The 19,818-nt window shown below is 55.4% G+C and overlaps 1 protein-coding gene across 6 annotated transcripts in view; it reads right to left on the reverse strand.

Moving 5' to 3' along the window:
* Nucleotides 1–18,333, reverse strand: part of HSPG2 (heparan sulfate proteoglycan 2) — a 101,992-nt gene extending 83,659 nt beyond the window's left edge. For all 6 annotated transcript variants that reach the window (XM_032615175.1, XM_032615084.1, XM_032614994.1 and 3 more), the window contains exon 1: nucleotides 18,214–18,333. In XM_032615175.1, coding sequence (XP_032471066.1) covers nucleotides 18,214–18,276 — 63 coding nt within the window. In that variant the 5' untranslated portion in view covers nucleotides 18,277–18,333. The remainder of the gene's footprint in view (nucleotides 1–18,213) is intronic.
* Nucleotides 18,334–19,818: the final 1,485 nt, after the last annotated feature.

Here is a 19,818-nt window from a genome sequence, read left to right on the forward strand (position 1 = left end):
AGCCATGCATGTTCTCTGCCATCATGGAGCAGCTGGATCATAAACCAGTACTTGTTAAATGCTGAAAGCGCTGAAAGGGAAAATACTGCAGCGTGAGGGGGACACGGAGTGGCTGGGTGGAAGCGGCTACTTTACACAGGCTATCTGTGCACAAAGAAGAGCTGTCTGAGCACAGGGAACAGCAGCGGTAAAGGCCCCAAGGCAGGAGTATCCTTTGAATGTTCTGGAAACATCCAGGAGGCCAGTTATCTAATACCCATAATTGCCCTGGGAGTGAGTTATAATTATCCCCATTCCCCACATGAGGAACATGAGGCTCAGAGAGGCTGGCCAAGATCACAGAAGGAGTAAGTGGCAGAGCTAGAATTCCAACCCTCCTTCTCAGAAAAGAGTCCAGGGGCTACTGAGTCCATCAGAACTCCCACTGGGAGGGAGAGGGCGGGAGAAAAGTATGCAAGGTGTTCAGTCAAGGACCTGATTCCTCCAGACTGGCTGTGTGATCTCAGACAGGTTACATCTCCTGCTGGGCCTCCATGTCTTCAGCCTCATGGACCAGCCATGCCTGTTCGTCCACCACCCAGCTGATGAGGGAGGGGCCAAAAGAAGGGGGAGGGGAGAGTATGATGCCGGGAGGTGACCTTGAGCTTTTCTGGCACCTCAGACCCGAAGCTCCTCCCCACAGGTGTGAATGCCACATACAGACCAGACCAACCTGAACCACCCAGCACGACTTCTTGCCTGCCCCCTCCCCCCGCAAAGAGTTTGCACCCTGCCTACGCCTGCCTGGGCCTTGTCCCCGCTCAGCACCCAGGGCCCAGCCACAGCCAGGAATCTGTCCTGCACTCCAGCTCCAGGTGCCAGCCATGCCTCTCCCCCCAGCACCCAGGACTCAGCCCGTGAACAGCTCCTGGCGTTCCCGACCAGGCGGAGGCCCATGACCGGCCTTTGTAACCAGGGGTGCCAAAGCAGGCCAGCCCTCATGGGCACTAGGCCAGACCCTGAGGCCCAGCCAAGTGCAAACAGCATGCTTGGCTCCCAGATACAGGCACGTTAGAGCAGGCAGGCTGCCCACTGCCCCCATCACAACAAACTATCATCTCCGCCCTGCCGAGAGGGGCCCAGGCAGCCCAGGCAGCCAGCACCTCTGCTGGGAGCTGGGGACTGCCACGGGAGGCCCCACCCCCACCCCGAGAATGGGCAGTGGGAACCTCCGAGGCTGGACGTGGAGAGTCCAGATGCCAGCAGCTGAACGGGGAACTAAGCAGAGACAGGCTGAGGGGAGTGGGTGGGAAATTTAGGGGGTAAGGGTGGGCTGGATGGAGCCGAGTCACGGACTTTCCAACATTACGTATGGAGTTAGGCAAGGGGAGAATGAGACCCCCCCCCAGCGCCAAGGAGAAGGTGGGTCTGGCACAGTGTGGTAAGGGGGGCAATCCTGTCTGCCTCCATCAGGGCCCAGGGGTCTCGCAGGCCTCCACAGACCGGGGCTTCCAAAGCGGGACAGGGATCTAGTAAAAATGACACAGTGATTCCTTACTGAGTGCACGTGGCACTTCATATGCACTGGTGCTATCCAACAGGACTTTCTGCAGTGACGGAAATGTTCTGTATCTACATCGTCCAATAAGGTAGCCATGAGCCACCTGTGGCTATCGAGCACTTGAAATGCGGCTGGTGCAACTGAGAAACTTGAATTTCCTTTAATTAAATCTTAAACAGCCACGTGTGGGCTGGCAGTCACCATACCGGACAGTGCAGATTTACACCATCACCAGTCCTTACACCAATCCTGGAGGGAGTGCAAAGCCACACAGCAGGCAAGCCACACAGAAGAAATCAGAACCCAGGCCTGGCCCCTCTGTTGTGCCCCTATCCAGGGTCAATATCAACCCTGGCAGAGACTAACGGAACTTGTACATGTGTGGGCGATAAGGCTGCCCGGTTGATCAAGGCATCAAGTCTCTTGCATTTGGCGCGAATTCTGTCGGTGGTTATCACACGCTGACCAGACGGGCCATTTATAAAAGTCTTTGATTTCTTGACATGAAGAAAAGGCAGAATGATGACGTACTAATTGCAGCTGGTTGAGGAACCAAGTCTTTGAGAACGCTGGGAATCTTCAGGGACGAGACAGCTGGGCTTGGCCTTCCCCACCTCATCACCCCAGACCCCACGCAGCCCCCCAAGGCTCCTGAGATCTGCACGACACTCTCACATGGCACATTTTCCTGCCTCTGAGCCTCTGTTCCCTCCTCCCAGAAGGCTATTGCTCTGCCTCCCAATCTAATCTACTCATCCATCCTTCAAGGCCTGGCTTAATTACCACCTCCACTCTGAAGTCTTCCTGGACCCCCCACAAAGACATCCTTCTCCCCTATACATCCGAAGGCCTTAATTTCTACCTCTTAGAGGGCTAGAGATTTGGTCTTAAATACAGACACTTGAGTAAATGTCTCTACTCTCTTGCTGGAACCAAAGTTCCTTGGGAACAAACACCAGCTTGAGTTTTTTGCATCGTATTTATATATGATATACTATATATATACATATATATATATTTTTTAACCTTTAGACACTTCCCAATGCCAAGCAACAGCTAGTGGATAATAAACAATATTTACTAAATTGAATTAAACTTTAATAGTGGCTTAGAAGTTTGGGGACTCAGTGTCTTACGATTCTGCCCTAATCTCCTGTGATCGTGACAGGCAAGTCCCTTCCCTGCCCTGGACCTCAATTTGTACATCTGTAAAATGGGGGCAATGATAGTGCCCACCTTGTTGGGAGACTATTTGTACTTCTTACATTTATTTGACAAACACTATGCGCCAGGCACTTGACAAATATTATCTTCTTAACAACCCCGTTTTATAGAGGAAACTGACAGTGAAATGAAACAGATAACAGAGATAATGCAAGTCAGGTGCTTAGCACAGCATGTGGCACATGGTAAGTGCTAAATAAACTATAGCAACACTTTTTTTTTTTCTTTTTCTCTTTTCTGTATAATGAAGAGTCTACAGAATTGGGAGAAATTTAGGATACTCTCCCAGGGCTGGGTACATAGTAGATGTTTCTTAAAATATTTGCTGCTAGATTGACTCAGTCCCAAGAGTACTAGTGATAGAAGGGGTGACCCTAACTGAGCCCCGGGAAGCTCCTGCTCTGACTCCCCCCCGCCCCACCCCCCAATCTGCCAAGCAGTGGCCACAAGCACAGTAGAGAACCCTTTTCTTGCCCCACCTTTCTCCAAGGACAGGAAGTGTGGAATGACTTTGGGGAGATGACTCAGGTCCAGCTGTGCTGATCCCATGGGCAAATGGAGAAAAGAGAGTCTGATTAAGTCTCAAAGACAAGGGATATTCTTGTCCTTCTCCAGTCCTGCTAGGAGCTTGGACACCCCATTCTTCTCCTCAACCCCAGCCCAGACCAAAAGAGGAGAAGGAGGAGGAGAACAGTTAAGAAAATCAACACTGATGGCGTTTCTATGTTGGCCATCTCTCCAGGCCCCAGTTTTCACAACTGTCAAATGATAATTCCTACATCGTGGGGGTGGTTTTCAAGATAAAATGAGACAGGACTTCCCTGGTGGCGCAGTGGTTAAGAATCTGCTTGCCATTGCAGGGGACACGGGTTCGAGCTCTGGTCCGGGAATATCCCACATGCCGCGGAGCAACTAAGCCCGTGTGTTGCAACTACTGAGCCTGCTCTCCAGAGCCCGTGAGCCACAACTACTGAGCCCACGTGCCACAACTACTGAAGCCTGTGCCTAGAGCCTCTGCTCCGCAGCAAAGAGAAGCCACCGCAATGAGAAGTCCGTGCACTGCAATGAAGAGTAGCCCCCTCTCGCCACAACTACAGAAAGCCCGCGCGCAGCAACGAAGACCCAACAAAACCAAAAAAAAAGATAAAATGACAATGTATGTAAAGCAGAGCTTCTCCATCTTTAACATGCACAGGAATCAGCATGGGATCTTGGGATCTTGTTAGTGTACAGATTCGGATTCCATAGGTTTGGGTGGGGCCTGAGACTGCATTTCTAACAAGCTCCCAGGTGAGGCCCCAGCTGCTGGTGCATGGACCACCCTTTAGGTTATGAGAACAAAAAGGGACTAGAACAGCACCTTGCACACAGCAGCCCTCAATAAAAGTTAGCTATACTTTTTCTTCTAGAGATTTAATCACTAAGAATCATCCCTAGGGGATTAGAACCGTTATATCACCCCAATAATACTGAGGTCCTGCGAGGCTGAGTGGGTTGCCCAAGCACAGAAGGCTAGGACTCAAGGCAGAAGCAGGGGACTTCCCTGGTGGTCCAGTGGTTAAGACTCTGCGCTTGCACTGCAGGGGACACGGATTTGATCCCTGGCCGGGGAACTAAGATCCCGCGTGCTATGAGGTGTGGCCAAAAATTAAAAAAAAAAAAAAAACATCAAGGCAAAAGCAGGATTCAAGGCCATGTCTGCAGATCCATCCTTCCCATGCATCACACCATCCCAAGCCCCACCAGCCTCAGTGGCAGCCAGGGGCCTGGAGCTGAGGACACACCAGCCCTGCCCCTCAGCCCCATTGCAGGCCCCTACTGGGCCAGACACGCCTCCAGGCAAAAGCCCAAGCTCCCCCAAGAAAGGCCTTGCACCATCACTTCCACTCCCCCAGTGGCAGCTTCCAGCAGCCTCCCCCTCCATCGCCTTATAAAGCAGCCCCGATCTGCTCTTTTCCAAGCTGCAGTTTAATTTTACATGGAGTGAACCAACTGTCCTTTCCCTGCAGCCTCGCCTTGCTTCACACATTCCTTCTGGAGCAACATTACCTAATTTAACCATAGCCCCTGCTCTCCAGGGCTCTCAAAATAGCAGCTGCCAGTGGGGGAAAACGCCCTAATGTTATCAAAATAAACAGTTCTCCCTCTTCCTCCATTCTTGGCCAGCACCAGCCTCAAGACCCAGCCCAGGGAGGAGTGAAAGCTGGAAGGACCAAGGTGGGCCTGGGGTAGACAGAGATCCCACCAAAGCCCTGTTCTCACCATCCTTCCAGCCCTCTCATACGTGTTCCTGGGACACTCTCTCGTATATGTTCCTGGGACATTCGCTTATACGTGTTCCTGGGATCTCCCAGGCCTTCCCCAGGCCCAAATCCTCCAGTTCATCCCGTGAGCCAATGTTGCCCTGGTTACCCAAAACCAAGATTCAACCTTCACTTTCTCCTAATAACAAAAACTACAGTAGTAATAATTGCTACCATTCCCCAGGTATTCATTATGAGCTAAATACTTCCCACACCTTGGCTCACTGACACCTGCAAGGTAGAGATTTAGTATCCTCTTGTTTCAGATGAGGAAATGGGTGCTCAGAAAGGTGCAGTGACTTGCCCAGGGTCACGTAGCCTGGAGGTGGCAGAGGTGGGATTGGAACCCGAGCCCAGCTGCCCCAAAGCCCAAACCATGTACTACCTTCTAGCTGGGACGCCTCTGCAGGGTCTGAGCCCAGGAGAGGAGGAGCGAAGGGGGTTTTGGGGGTTAGAAAGGGCCTGCTCACCTGATGTATCATTGTAGGGTCTGCTCACATGGCTGGTGCCAAACCACAGGGGCCTGTTATACCCTACCTTACATTTCACCCACGTTTTGTGAGTCCTAAGTCTGTCCCTAGGACTCCAAGGGCACAGGCTGCCTGTCAATCTGTGAATCCAAGCCCCTACTCCCTGCTCCCCCCATCCCATGTGCCTCAGAGCATGGCTGCCACATTAAAGCAGGGAACAAATAAAAAAAAAAAAAAAAAGCAGGGAGCACCCAAGTGCTGACATACCTCAGGCGCAACCAGTGGTTAAGGAGCTGGGAGGGCAGGGCCTCCCCCTGCCCTGCTCTTTTAACATACAGAGTAATCATTAACCAGGGCAGAGCATCGCACCCCCAGGGCCAAGGCCAGACGCTCCAGACCCTTCCCACCTGAGGAATTCTGGGGCCACTTTCCCAGCCACACCACTGGGATACTGAGGCCCCTGGTACAAGGGAGGGGTGATTGGACCAGGAAGGCCTAATCTGATATCACTATGCAGGTGGCCCAGAAGGTGCCTGGAAAGCACTTAGGAGCATCTGGGCCCTCTTCACTCACAACCCTTCCTGCCCTGCTCCCCTCCCAAAATTATGAAGACCCATAAGCGAAGAGGGTTGGACAAGAGGATGGACCCTGGGGTTTGGAGCCTCCTCGAAGGTCAGGTGGAGGCAGAACTAAACCAAGCCCCAAGGTTTACCCAGGACGAAGTACCAAGGGCAGTCTTGAAGGGGAAAAAGGAAAATCACAAAATAATAGTTCCTGTCATACATCAACTGCCTGTTCTGGCTGGCGGTGATTTAAATGATGTCTAATCTTCACCAAAACCCTGCAAAGACGGTATTACCATTCCCAGCTGATAGCTAAAGCTTAGAGAGGTTAAGTCACCGGCCCAGGGTCACACAGCAATAAGTAATGGAGCTAGGACAAGGACTCAGGGCTGTGCCTCCTGCCCATGACACTGTCCAGAATTAACAGATGGGGGGCTAACAGGCCACATAAAGGAGCCTCTGAGTCCTGGCCAGAAACCCCAGGTGAAAGAGCGGGTAGGGGTGGGGGTGGTATGCAGGGTGTCCCCCATATCTGGATGTGTCAAGTAAAGGTGGCCCCTAGGGCTTCCAGCACCTGAGGCCTGCGTGAGGTGGGTGGGGCCTCCTGGAGTGTTGAAGGGCGGTGGGTGGGACCTGCACCCCCTCCCCCAGGAGGTCACTTAGAGAATTCCCTTCAACTGCTCAGGTGAAACCTAGGTGAGGCCCAGGCAGGCTGGAAGCTTTGATCTTATCGCACATTCCTGCCCCAGCCATCCCGGTCCTTGTCCCCTCCCTACCTCCTCCCATCCAGGAGGTGGGAAACCAGGCGGACTTAACCCTTTCCTCCCATTTCTTCAAATCAAATCCAGGCTTGAGCTGACCTCTGCCTCCCTCCAGATCCCCCAGAAAAGTGGGGAGAGAGATGAGAGGAAGTAAAGTGGAAAGCAGGAGTTTCAGCCCTACTCTCCTTGTTTAACTCACTCAACGTCACGGGGCCCCAAACCCGAGTTCCATGGGCAGCTTCCATTTCTCTTAAATTAAAATAACCAGACTCAGTATAAATAAGCCTCGCTGTTTTCCACATCCATGAGCTCATCTGAGACTCATGGCAAAACCAGACTGCTCTCCTCTCTGCTCCGTGGGTCTTCTCCCCTGCCCTAGCCCAAGGGGGCTGTCTCCCCAAGACCTCTCTTCCCACAAGCTAACTGGAGGGAAACAGACAGTAACTAGAATAACAAACAGGGGCTGAGACAAAGTCACAAAGACCCCAGCTATCTCCCAGAGGTCGTGTGGCCCTGAAAAGCTGCTCCCAAGCTCTTAGAAGACTCTACCTTGAATGCAGCCTCCTTTTATTGAATCACCCTCCCCTTCTATTGACTAGTCTCCCCTGTCAGACTAGAAGCTCCTTCAATCCATGCTAGGTGTTTAAACCTAACACAAGGCTGGGCATGGGCATAGAGCTGGCACTCCATAAATGTTTGTTGTATGAATGAATGAACGGTCCCATTTTGCATCTGGGGAAAATTATGCTCAGAGAAGTTAAGTGACTTGCCCTGGATTCCACTGACAGGGCAAGGAGTACAGGAATCCTGTGACTCCTAGTCTAGTGCTCACTTGCTCCACAGACATTTACAAGGCCTCTGGATCTTAGCTCAGCAGCAGGTGATATGATGTGGGCGGACCACTGCAGGAGTGACCCCAGGTCCACACGGGAGGACAGGCGAGGCTTCAGGAAGGTCTAATGGAGCAGGGGGTCTTCTCCTTCATCTGTTTCCCTGGCCCAGGGTCTGGCACTCGTTGGCAGGTAGTCAGTGAAGGACGACATGAGATTGGTAAGATAGTGGGCTTTACCTGGTAGCTACCACCAAGTCTTGAGGGCAAGCTAACAGTTTTCTCCAAGAATTCAACGTCCCCTTCCCCTGAATTGGCAAGTGGCCAAAAAACAAGGAGCCCATTTTGTGGGTAGGAAAAGCGAGGTCCGGGGAAGACGGTCAGTAGTTGGCTGGCAACCAAGTGGAGGCCCAGGCCTTGACTTCTTGCCTCCTGGTCTGACCAGTTGCAGGGTAGGACTGGCATGCTTGTCACCTCAGCTATCTTGGTGACTTCCTCTCATTCTTTTCCAGTGTTAATGACTCCAGCTGCAGGCTACAGCCTTCCTGCTCACGCCTCACAACAATGCGAATCTAGGGAAGATGGGGACAACTTCTGGAACCCTGCCCTGGATGCCTTCCTCCTCCACCAGCCAAATCCTCCTTGCTCTTGAAGCCCCACTTCCTCCAGAAAGTCTTTCCAGAGAATTCATGCCCAACTGACCTTTTCCTTCCCTGACAATCTGCTATTGTCTAGACTGGAGTTGTGCTGGGTAACCATGGTCCGTGAGCCCTACCTCTCCAACAAGACCCAGAGCTTCTGGAGAGTAGGGACCACCACTCTCATTTCTTACAGGAGGACTGACAGAGCTGGATTCAGCTCCCACCTTCCTCTGCACCTGCCTGTGTGATCTTGGGCAAGTCACCTCTCTCCTCTGAGCTTTCTCTCATCTGGGAAATGGAGGCATAATCCCAATTATGTAGGAAAGGTGAAAATGCAGACAAAACACTGGCACAATGTCTGGCACACAGCAGGTCCTCATGCAATGAATGAGTGAATAAATGAATGGATGGATGAAGACTTGATTCCTCTGCTGCACAAGATGTTCAAATGACACAGTTTGGGGGACTTCCCTGGTGGTGCAGTGGTTAAGAATCTGCCTGCCAACGTAGGGGACATGGCTTCGAGCCCTGGTCCGAGAAGATCCCACATGCCGCAGAGCAACTAAGCCTGTGAATGAGCCACAACTACTGAGCCTGCACTCTAGGGCCCCCGTGCCGCAACTACTGAGCCCGCGTGCTGCAACTACTGAAGCCCACGTGCCTAGAGCCCATGCTCCGCAACGAGAAGACACTGCCATGAGAAGCCCGCACACCAAAACAAGAGTAGCCCCCGCTCGCCGCAACTAGAAAACCACCCCGTGCAGCAACAAAGACCCAACGCAGCCAAAACAAAGAAACAAAACAAACAAACAAAAAACAAATTACACAGTTTGGGACTTGTATATAGATTCTGCTCCCAACTGTGCCACTATTGAGGTGAGCACAGGGCTGCCTCAGAGCAGGCCCCACTCAGCAAAAATCCATTGAACTCCAAACAAGGCAAAACCTACAGGCCCCAAAGGGAGCTTGGGACCTGACTGAGAAAGATCCAGGTTTCCAACGGTCTCAATCTCAGGGAAAGCCAAATCCACCTCCCTGGGGAATGTTAACACTAAACTGAGCTGGATGCCAAGGGGCAAAAGGCGCCCAAGTCTGAGAAGTAGGAGCTGGATAAGCCCACATGGCAGATACACAGCTTGCCGTACCCTCCGCCAAGGCTGGCCCAGTCCACCTCCTCCGGGCAGCCTGTCGTGACTATGCCAGTCCTCCCAGATCGTCCTCTCCCTCCCTGCAACAGGCCAGACCCACTCAGGAAGGGATGACAAGTCTGGAGTCAGACAACCTGGGCTCTATTCCCAGCTGTGCCAGGTACCGAACGGATGACTTGGGCCAGCCATGCCCACCCCCCTCGGTGCCTCATTTTCTCCAGATGCACAATGGAGATAATAATGCCAACAGCAAAAGACCGCTGTGAGGATTATATGTGATAATGCCTGGAGAGAGCTCTGCGTGGGGCTGGGCTAAGAAAGGGTGGCAACCTGGGTGACTGAGGTCACTGGGGAGGAGACCCTGGAAGTCCCAGGGCACAGAGACTGGTCTGTCCTCAGGAAACTCCTAGGTCTCTGTTCCTCTGGCCAAAGGGTCACAGGAAGGCAAGTGGCAGGAGGGGGAGAAGAGCTGTTAAGTGATAGAGGCCACCGGGGCTAGGATTTCTGAGGCCAGAATTTCAGAGCATCCAGTCCAGCGAGAGATGCAAGAAGAGGTATGATCCCAGTTCCCAAGTATTTGAAAACTGGGAATGCCAAACAAGGAGAGGGATGAGTCAGCTGGGGTGAGGGGAGGCCAGGACCAGAAGGAGGGGGGGCAGAGCTGGCTCTTTGGGGGTGAGTCTGGGGAGGCGGGGGAGACAGAGGTGGAGGCAGGCACCTGGAGGTGGGCTGGGAAGGGGCCAGAGGCAGCTGGGAATTCCCAGCCCCACGCCAGGAGAAGCATCTGTGGGGTCACCTCAGGCCACCTCTAAAGTCCTCCCCCTGCCAGCCCCCGGCTGCCTCCCCATCCCCACAGCCCGGGATTGGGGAAAAGATGCCAAATGTTAAAAAATGAAACACCTGGACGTGACCCATCCTACTGGAGAAGGGGCATGTCTCTACCCAGCAGCCCAAGGCCAAGGCCAAGTCCCAGGGTACAGGGAGCGGTTACCAAGCACGAGTGCGTCTCTTTCCTTTTAGCCCTGCTATTTCTCTAAGAGCCCATGGGAGCCAGAGTTAAAGCTGTGCAACTCCAGCTTCCCTGGCAATGGACCTGCTACAGGTTTGCCCAGGGCTCCCCGGGCAAGGTCCTGTCTCCTCCAGTGGGCCTGAGGGAGGGTGGGGCTGGGATGGAGTCCCAGGAAGCCCCCCTCCACCATTCCCCTTAAGATGCATGAACATCCTTTCTGTACCCATGGGAGCCACTTGGCCACACCCTCTGTTGCTCAGAGCCCACCAACTGCACACATCTGGGAAGGGGACAATGCGTCCACAGGCTCCAGCCTTTCCCAGGCCACACCCTGCGGTGTGTCCCCACTCCTTCTCCCCCTACAGGAAGGAGCAATCAGGGTGGAAGGGTGGACTTTTTCTTGCAGCTGCAGCCTCAGTGGGGGAAGGGGAGCCAGTGACAGATCAGATAGAGTTACATCCGGGGCTCACAGACTGAGAAAGAGAGGCAGAGGGAGCAGGGAGGATCCCTTAACTCGGTCATTCATTCAACAAGCCCAGGGCTTCCCTGGTGGCGCAGTGGTTGAGAGTCCGCCTGCCGATGCAGGGGACGCGGGTTCGTGCCCCGGTGCGGGAAGATCCCATATGCCGCGGAGTGGCTGGGCCCGTGAGCCATGGCCCCTGAGCCTGCGTGTCCGGAGCCTGTGCTCCGCAACGGGAGAGGCCACAACAGTGAGAAGCCCGTGTACCGCAAAAAACAAACAAGCAAACAAAAAACAAACAAAAAAAACAAGCCCAGAGCAGGGCCTGGGTCAGTAGGTGGCAGCAATTGTGATCAGGAGAAGGTGTGTCATGCTGGGCACTGGGAACCCCGAGTCAAATACCACTCTGGCTGTGCCCTCAGCAGGAACCAGCCTAATAGAGCAGCCACTGACTGTCAAACATTCTCACATCCCAGGTACTGCGTGAGGTGCATCCACCTGGTCTCATATTCACCTGGGAAACAGGCATCATGATCCCCATTTCTGTCCTGAGGCTCAGAGAAATGAAGCAACTTCCCCAAGGTCACACAGCCAGTTGGGGCTGAGCCAAGGCATGACCCTCTGAGCCCACACCTTTCCCTTGTCCTCAGCACCCAGAAAAAAGGGCTCCAAGTCCAGTTGGGGGACAGAAAAGTGGAACACGGCACGGTGGGCACCCTGGCTTGTCTCACATGCTCCAGATCCCAGCAGAGAACAGTGGCTGGGAAGAAGAGCTCCCCTGCGTCCAGCCTCAGCAAGGAGCCTGGGCCTTCTTGGCCAGCTGGCTTCTTCAAGGCCATTAGTTTTCTTTTTTATTAATTAATTTATTTTTGGCTGCATTGGGTCTTTGTTGCTGTGCGCGGGCTTTCTCTAGTTGCGGCGAGCAGGGGCTACTCTTCGTTGCGGTGGGCATGCTTCTCATTGCAGTGGCTTCTCTTTGTTGCGGAGCACGGGCTCTGGGCGCACGGCCTTCAGTAGTTGTGGCGTGAGGGCTCAGTAGTTGTGGCGCAGGGGCTTAGCTGCTCCACGGCATGTGGGATCTTCCCGGACCAGGGATCGAACCCGTGTCCCCTGAATTGGCAGGCAGACTCTTAAACACTGAGCCACCAGGGAAGTCCTTCAAGGCCATTAATTTATTCACTCAATAAGTGTTCACCTACTATTGCCCAGCAGCCTAGCACCGGGCAAACTGTAACAAACAAAACTGAATGCCCGCCCTCTAGGTGGGGAAGACAGTGAATTTCAATAAAACACACAAATATACAAGCTGTGAGCTTCGGCTGGGGGGTTCAAAGGGATCAGTGTCTGCGGCTGCACAAAGGTATTCTCGGCAAGAACCCCCTCCAGGCCGATGCAGAGGCTCCAACTTGGGGTCGGGGTGTGGGGCTGCCCTAGCTGAGAGTCAGTCCAACACTGTCCCCTCCCCCATGCCATCCCCTCCATCACCTGTCGTTCTCCACCCTCCTCCCAAGTCTGCTCCTCTGGAGCTCTCCTACCTCAGTTAGTGGCAGCCCCACCTTTCCGATGCCCAAGCCAAAGCATATGGAGACGTCCCTGACGCCTCCCTTTCTGTCCCCTCACCCCCATAACCAGTCCATCAGCAAATCCTGTTGGTCCTACTTCCAAAATATACTCAGGATTCAACCCTTTCTTCGTGCCTCCACTGCCCTGGTACGAGCTCCCATAGTCTGGGGGCTGGGTCACGGCCTCCTTGCTTTTGACCTTGATGTCCCACGTTGTCTTCTCCACACAACAACTAGAGTGATCCCTCATCTCACTCAGAAGCAAATCCAAACTCTTTCCTGTGGCTGAGGCTCTGCCCCACCTTCCCTTGCCAAGCCCCTGGCCGCATCCACCAACCCTCAGCCGTGCTGCTGCAGGCACGTGGGCCCCCCCTGCTTTGTGCAGACGCACCAAGCACACCTCTGGGCCTTTGTGTCAGCTGTTACCCCTGCCTGGAGAGCCCTTTCCCTAGATACCTGTAGGGCTCACACCCTCACCTCCTTCAGATCACTCGCTATCCTCTTCCCTGCTTTATTTTCTCTTCCAAACACTTATTGCCACCTGTCATATTATATTTATTGCGTGTCTCCCTGCACGTGCTATAATGCAAGTTACCTGAGGGAAGGGAATTGGACTTTTATGTTCTCTGCCGCAACCTCGGCACCTAGAACAGGGTCGGGTACTTAGAAGATGCTCAATAAATGTCTGTGAAATGAATTTTGAGTCTAACACTTCAGGGACTTTAGTTTACAGAATGTTTAATTGCATACGTCATTGTCCACTCATTCATTCAACACAGACCGCAAGCCTCTGTGTGCCAGACACCACCCTGAAATCCAGAGCAACGGAGAAACAGGGCGCCCTCCTCTGTGGCTCAGGGACAGGCCTCTGGTAGGCAGCCAGGAGCTGGTCCTCAGGACATCTCACAGATGTCACGAGTACCCCCTACCCTGGGATGCTCTGAGGTCCCTGCAGCCCTGGCACACATGGGCATCAAGGAAAGGAGGGGAGGGTGGGTTCTGGGGGCGGCTGACACTTGAAGGGCCCGCATTCCCAGGCCTCAAAGAGCCGCCTTGTTGCCAGGACTTTCATGACGGTGCCCCTGGCCCAGCCATCCCAGCAGCCATGAGCCACTCCCTTCTCACGGCCGCTATTGACATGCACCCGACGCCACCAGGCTGGGCAGTGAAGCTGGCGGCTCCCCGCGAAGCGAGTTCCACACATTCTTCTGGGTTTCAGTCAGCCAGCTCTGGGCGCTGGGGCGGCCAGCAGGCCCCGGCCAGGCCCTGGAAGCAGGAGGGGGCAGCAGGGCCAAAGAGGCCAAAGCCGGAGCTGGGGCAACATTCCAGCAGGGCCAGGACCCTCAGCCTACCCTCCTGCTTCCTGGCGGGAGAGAGATGAGGGGAAGGCTGGCGTGGGCCCTGGGAGGAAGGGCAGGGAGCTCTGCAGATCCTTGGGAAGCTGCGGGGGGGGCGGGGGGACACGTGGCCACGTTCTGCCCCTCCTCCTCCAGCCTGAGCCCTCACAGCTGGGAGTGGACTGGGGCAGGGGGCAACAGGCCAGGGCTGGGAGTCCTTCCCGCATGTCCCGAGTGGTCTGAGGGTCCAGAACCCACACGTCTGGCCTCCAAGTGGCTTCTGAATCATCGTTCCAGATCTTTCCACATCCTGGGCGGCCACCTCACCCTCCCTCCTGAGACATGCCTCAAGGCCAGGCAGCCCTGAAGCCTCTGCAGATTCACCCTAAACCTTCAGCCCCCAGGGAACAGCCAGGGGAATCCAGTGAGGACTCGTGCCGGGCGGCTAGCCATTCTCCCCTTCACGTCCCACACAGGGTAGGGCCTGGCCTGGTGCACTTAGGCCTTAAGGCCCCTGGATTAATTCAACTGTCTCTAGGGTCTCAGGGAATATTGGTGAGGAAATTAATTAACAAAGCTACAAACGAACAGGCAATCCCAGAAATGACTGCCCTAGAGTTAAGTTTTTCTAGGCTCCCGCCAGGGCAGGTACCCCCAGGAGGCCCCGTGGACACTCGGGCACACCCATCCTGAGTGCCTCTGTCCCCAAAGCCAGACCCCAATCTTCCTTGCCCGAGGAAGCCCTTGCACCACCTAGGACCTGAGTCCTTTTATCAACATCAGTGGTGACAGTTTTATCAACACCCACCGCCTGCTGGCTACAAGTGAGCGGGATGCCGGTAGGGTGGTGAGGAGCCTCGTGTGGCTTCAAAGCCTGGCTCGTGGGGCCTCCAAGCAAAGTGTACTGGGCAAGTTATAGTTGAGTTGTTGGGCAAGTTATACGATCCCTCTGTGCCTCAGTCTCCTCTACTTAGAAAATGGGGACTGCACTAGTAGCTATAGCTTAATTCAGTCAACAGACATATTTACTGAGCGCTTACTACCTGCCAGGTGTTAAGGAGACAGCAGCAGTGAACAAAAGCACATAAGGTCCTGCTCGCATGAAGCTTAAATTGGGGGTGGGGTGGTGATAAACAAGTAAAGAAATACACATCAAATAGTGACAAGAAGAAAACAAAGCCGTGTAAGGGGACAGCGAACATCGGGCAGAGTAGTCAGGGACCTGAGGGAAGCGAGGAAGAGGGTCACGCAGATATCTGGCGGACAAGCATTCTAGGCAAAAGGAACAGCAGATGCAAGGCCCTAAGGTGGGAGCGTGTCTGGCACGGTCCAGAAACAAAGAGTGGCATGCCTGGAGTGCGCAAGCAAGGGGCAAGTGGGCAGGAGGAGAGAGTTGAGACGGAGGGGGCAGGCCAGATCTGTAGGGCCTTGGGGGCTAAATTAAGTCAAGGGCTGGGGTCTGACGTAAGCAACACAGGGAGGGCAGGGAGGCTGTGAGCGAGGCAACAACGTGTGAGGATCTGCTGAGAAACTTCACACGTGGCAGAGTGGGAAGTGAATGTGAACTAGCCATATTATTTTGTCAGCATCTGGCCTGGTACCCCAAGACTGCCCTCCCCACTACTGCAAGCCCTAAACCCAGTCACCTTCTGCCACCTTCCTTCTACCCATCTCCCGGGCTGGGCCTCAGGCCCGCAGATCCCAACTTGCCTGCACTCAGCCTGAGAACAGGCCCGGGCCAAGCCGGTCGGGGTCCAGGACTCCCCGGACACAAGAAGCTCGGCTGGGGCGTGGCAGGGTGGGGGTGGGGCGTCCATCTGTACCCCTGCCAGCCTCTGCCTCCCTCTGTGGACAGACCTGCACCCTCCCTCTGGAAATCTCCAGCGCACACTCACAACCCCCTCCGGGCGGCAGATCTGGAGCAAGGGGGAAAGACAGCGCGGCCAGTTATGTCAAGGGGAGGGCTGAGGTAACACTGCCCCTGAGGGAAGAGGAGGCTCCTCCATTTCCCGCCTGCCCACAGCCTCCCCAGGAAGAAAACCCAGGGGAGGCAGGAAACAGGTATCTCAGTGACTTCCCCTCTCAGCGCTGGAAAACACCACTATCACCCTCAAGAACCCTGTCTCTTGGCGGCGCCGGCCCCAAGAAAGGAAGGGCTAAGGCCCCAGCAGGCCAAGGCAGGACCTGAGTCACTCAGGCCTGGCCCCCTCCCCCAGCAAGCCTCCCCACCTCCTCTGAACTGAAATTACTCCCACACTTAATCACAGACCACTATTTCCTCTGTCTCCTGCCCCCAGTGAGGTCTTGAGCTCCCTAAGGACCACCTACCCTCTCCTTGTGTCCTACCCTCACCCACTCACTATGGGCTTGCAGACATGAACTGAAAGGCACGAGAGCTAAAGGGCAGCAGACGAGGAGGAGCCCAAGGCTGGCTAGGGCACAGGGCTAGAAACCTGCTGGCGTTTAAAACTTACAACAAACTTCTCACCCCCATTTTACAGATGTGGAAACTGAGGCTCAGAGAGAGGAACTTGTCCCAGATCACACAGCTAGGAAGTGGCAGAGCTGGGATTCGAACATGAGTCTGTAAGACTCCAGAGGCCAAGCTCTTTCCAACCCTTCTACCCTCAGCCTAGGGTGGGACCATGAAGACCTCAGTGTGGTTGCTGAGGAGACTGTAATCCCACAGGATCAGAGCTGCCTGTTGACCCATCTCAGTTCTGGGAAAGTGCAGCCAGGGCCTGTTGCTGTTCACCCATAAGCCCCCAGTGCTGGATGCACTGGTGCACAGTAGGTGCTTAGCAAGTATCTACTGAATGAATGAACCTTGAACTCCTACTCACTGTCATGGAATGCTGCCCAAAGATGTGGGGAACAAACAAGTGAATGAGGATTAGCTGCAATCTGGGAATTCCTCCCACACACAGCAAACATCTCCTTCCCTCCTGCCACGGTAGAACCCCTGATCAGGGGGCAGAGCTGGGGTAGGGTCAGAAAAGGAACATTTCATGTGCTAGGTTGGTGTCTACTTTTTGGAAAAGTAAAGATCAGTGTTGGGAGGTGCAAGTTCAGGTCAAGACTGGGGAGCAACTGGATGGATGGGCCCTGCTGGATGTGTTGAAGTGAGAGGCTGACAGAGGATTAAGGAAGCTGCCCTGATGGGGATGGGGCAGGAGAGGTGCTGGGTGGGTGGGGCAGGAGAGGTGAGGGGTCAGGTCTGGGGTGGGGGTTAACGAGTGACTCAGGAGGGCAGAGGTGAGAGGGAGCCGGCAAGGGGACAGGGAGTCAGTCACTGGGTAAACACTGGCCAGCTTAGATGAGTCCCTCTCTTGGCTCTGAGAACAGGGGACAGGGATGGCCCAGCACCACCTGAAAGAGGGTGGGTTGGCTCCGTGGTTCGCCACGCAGGCCCAGATCCCCAGATGTGCCCCATCCACATCTGCCACCAGCTCCCTGCCCACTGACCCCGCCCTGCCCTTCTCAGGTTCACTGGGTCCTCAGAGCCTCTCCCGGCCAAGTGCCCTCTTTCTCTCAGCATGGACCCATCCAAGCTCAGAGTAGGGGGCTGGACTGCAGGGACAGGCCTCCCCCTGCACCTTGAAGACCTGGGAAGGAGAGAGCTGGGGAAACAGATCCACTCACTGTCCACCGCAAACCGGCTCAGCAGCAGGCACTGTTTGCACGTACTCCACCCAGTCCTGCACTTTGAGGCCGTGTATTCTGAGTTCCCCTTGGGCATGTGGGCTGGTCTCAGAGAAGTTAACAACTTGCTGGAGGTCACACAGTTGCTCAGTGAAGAGCAGAGATTGATTCAATTCCTCGGCTGTGGGACTCCAGGGCCCGTGGGTGTTCCACGCAAGAATCAGTTGTGTCCAGAGCGCTTCTTTACTTGTGCCTGCCTGGTGACCAGCTCCCCAAGGGGAGAGACGTCGTGGTAAAAGTTCCAGTGAGGACGGATATGGTCCCCATCACCACTGAGTGCCCCTGTTTCAAGCTGGCAAAGAAAGGCGTGTCCTCGCCCTGCCGAGTTCCCCTCGCCCTGCTCGAAGTTTCTCAGCCTGGCCCCCAGGAATGGCAGGCCGGACCATGCCTAGCGCGAGTCTGAGACTCAGCAACGTGGCCTGGCGACCCACGGGCTCCCACGAGGGCCGGCCCCGCCCCCGGTCCATCGCGGGGTCCCCTGGGTGCCCTTCCGCACAGCCCCACGGAGGAGGGTGGCGCCAGCCTGTACCGGCCCGGGGTCCCTGGCGGGCGCCGCCGTCCCGGGCCAGAGTCTCAGCCGCGCAGCCTCCGCGCCCCAGCCAAGTTGGCGGGGGCGGCGAGCGGGGCCCGGGGCGCCTCCCACCTCTCCGCCCTGCACACTCACCCCGAGCAGCCGCCCGTGCAGCACCAGCGCCAGCAGCAGCGCGCCCGCCGCCTGCCGCCCCATGGCCCGGCCCGCTCCGCTCACTCGCTCGCTCGGCGTCCGCCCGCAGCCGCCCGCTCGCCTGGCTGCCGAGTCCTCGGGACAGGGCGGCCCGCTCCAGCCACCCCCACCCTTCCCGCGGCCGCCCCGCCCCCGGGGCGAGGCCCCGCCCCCGGGTCTCCCCGCCCCGGGCACCAGGCCCCGCCCCCTGGACCGCCCCGGGGCTGAGGGCTGCGCTCTCCCCGGCCCGCTGCGCAGCCAACTGAGCCTTTGTCTGGGCCCCCAGCCCCCTCCGGGCGGGCCGCGGCCCAACCCGGCTCCCGCCAAACCCGGCCTGGAGTCTGGGATGGGACTGGGGCCGGGGCCTTGCGCGCTGGACTACCCTCCCTCCACGTGCACGCCTCTCCCGCACCTCCCCACCGACCCCCGGACCCCTAAATCCATCTGCTCTCACACCCTTTCACACTCCGCAGACGTGGCTCCACGCGGGCCGCTCTCCAGGACCCTCCAGAATAGCACGCGCTCACACGGGCGCGTTTGGTACACGCGCTCACTACAACTTTGGCTCACAAGATTACCTGCACACTCACAACTTCCACACGCTAACGTGCTCGTCCACTGCCCGTGAACGCTTGCACACGCTCACTCCCTTCACCCAACTTTCGTATAGTAACAGTCCTCCCCGACTCAAAAGATCACTCTATCCCTTGAAGACCTTCACCTCTACAGGTGACGCAGTGGACACAGCTTATACGCACACACACTCAGCTGACCACGTTCATAGTCACATTTTCACACACATATATGAATCCCAGGACAGGAAGCGGAAGGACGTTTTCATGCTCAGATTCCCCACAGGGTCTCACAGTTCACACACAGGCCAACATAATTTCTTTTTTATTTCTTATTTTTTTTCTTGCGGTACGCGGGCCTCTCACTGTTGTGTTGGGTTTTTTTTGTTGTTTTGGGGATTTTTTTTTGCGGTACGCGGGCCTCTCACTGTTGTGGCCTCTCCCGTTGTGGAGCACAGGCTCCAGACGCGCAGGCTCAGTGGCCATGGCTTACGGGCCTAGCTGCTCTGTGGCATGTGGGATCGTCCCGGACTGGGGCATGAACCCGTGTCCCCTGCATCGGCAGGCGGGCTCTCAACCACTGCGCCACCAGGGAAGCCCCGAACATAATTTCTTACACGCACAGCACCTGCATTTTTTTACATTTTCTCAGTACCTCACAGTGGGCACTCAATACGAACCTGAATTACCCCTGATACACACCATTCTCCGCATAAATCACTCACAGACCAACTTTGATTCACATAAATCACAGCCCCACTGCCAGAGATGCACCATCTCACACACCCAGGCCCAGACACAAACAGACACTGCCAAAGCCCAATCACAGATGCTTGGGAGGTAAATCCCAGTCCCTGATGACACAGACCCACAGACAACACACACAGCCATGCCACCAGGCCTCCCCAGGTCATGGTCTCCTTGCTGCCTGAAAATTTCTAGGGCAGCCCAGGCTGATGGGTGGAGAGAAAACTGGGGTGTGTAAGTGTGTGTG

This window comes from Phocoena sinus, chromosome 1 (genome assembly GCF_008692025.1).
Source record: "Phocoena sinus isolate mPhoSin1 chromosome 1, mPhoSin1.pri, whole genome shotgun sequence".
Classification (NCBI taxonomy): Eukaryota; Metazoa; Chordata; class Mammalia; order Artiodactyla; family Phocoenidae; genus Phocoena; species Phocoena sinus.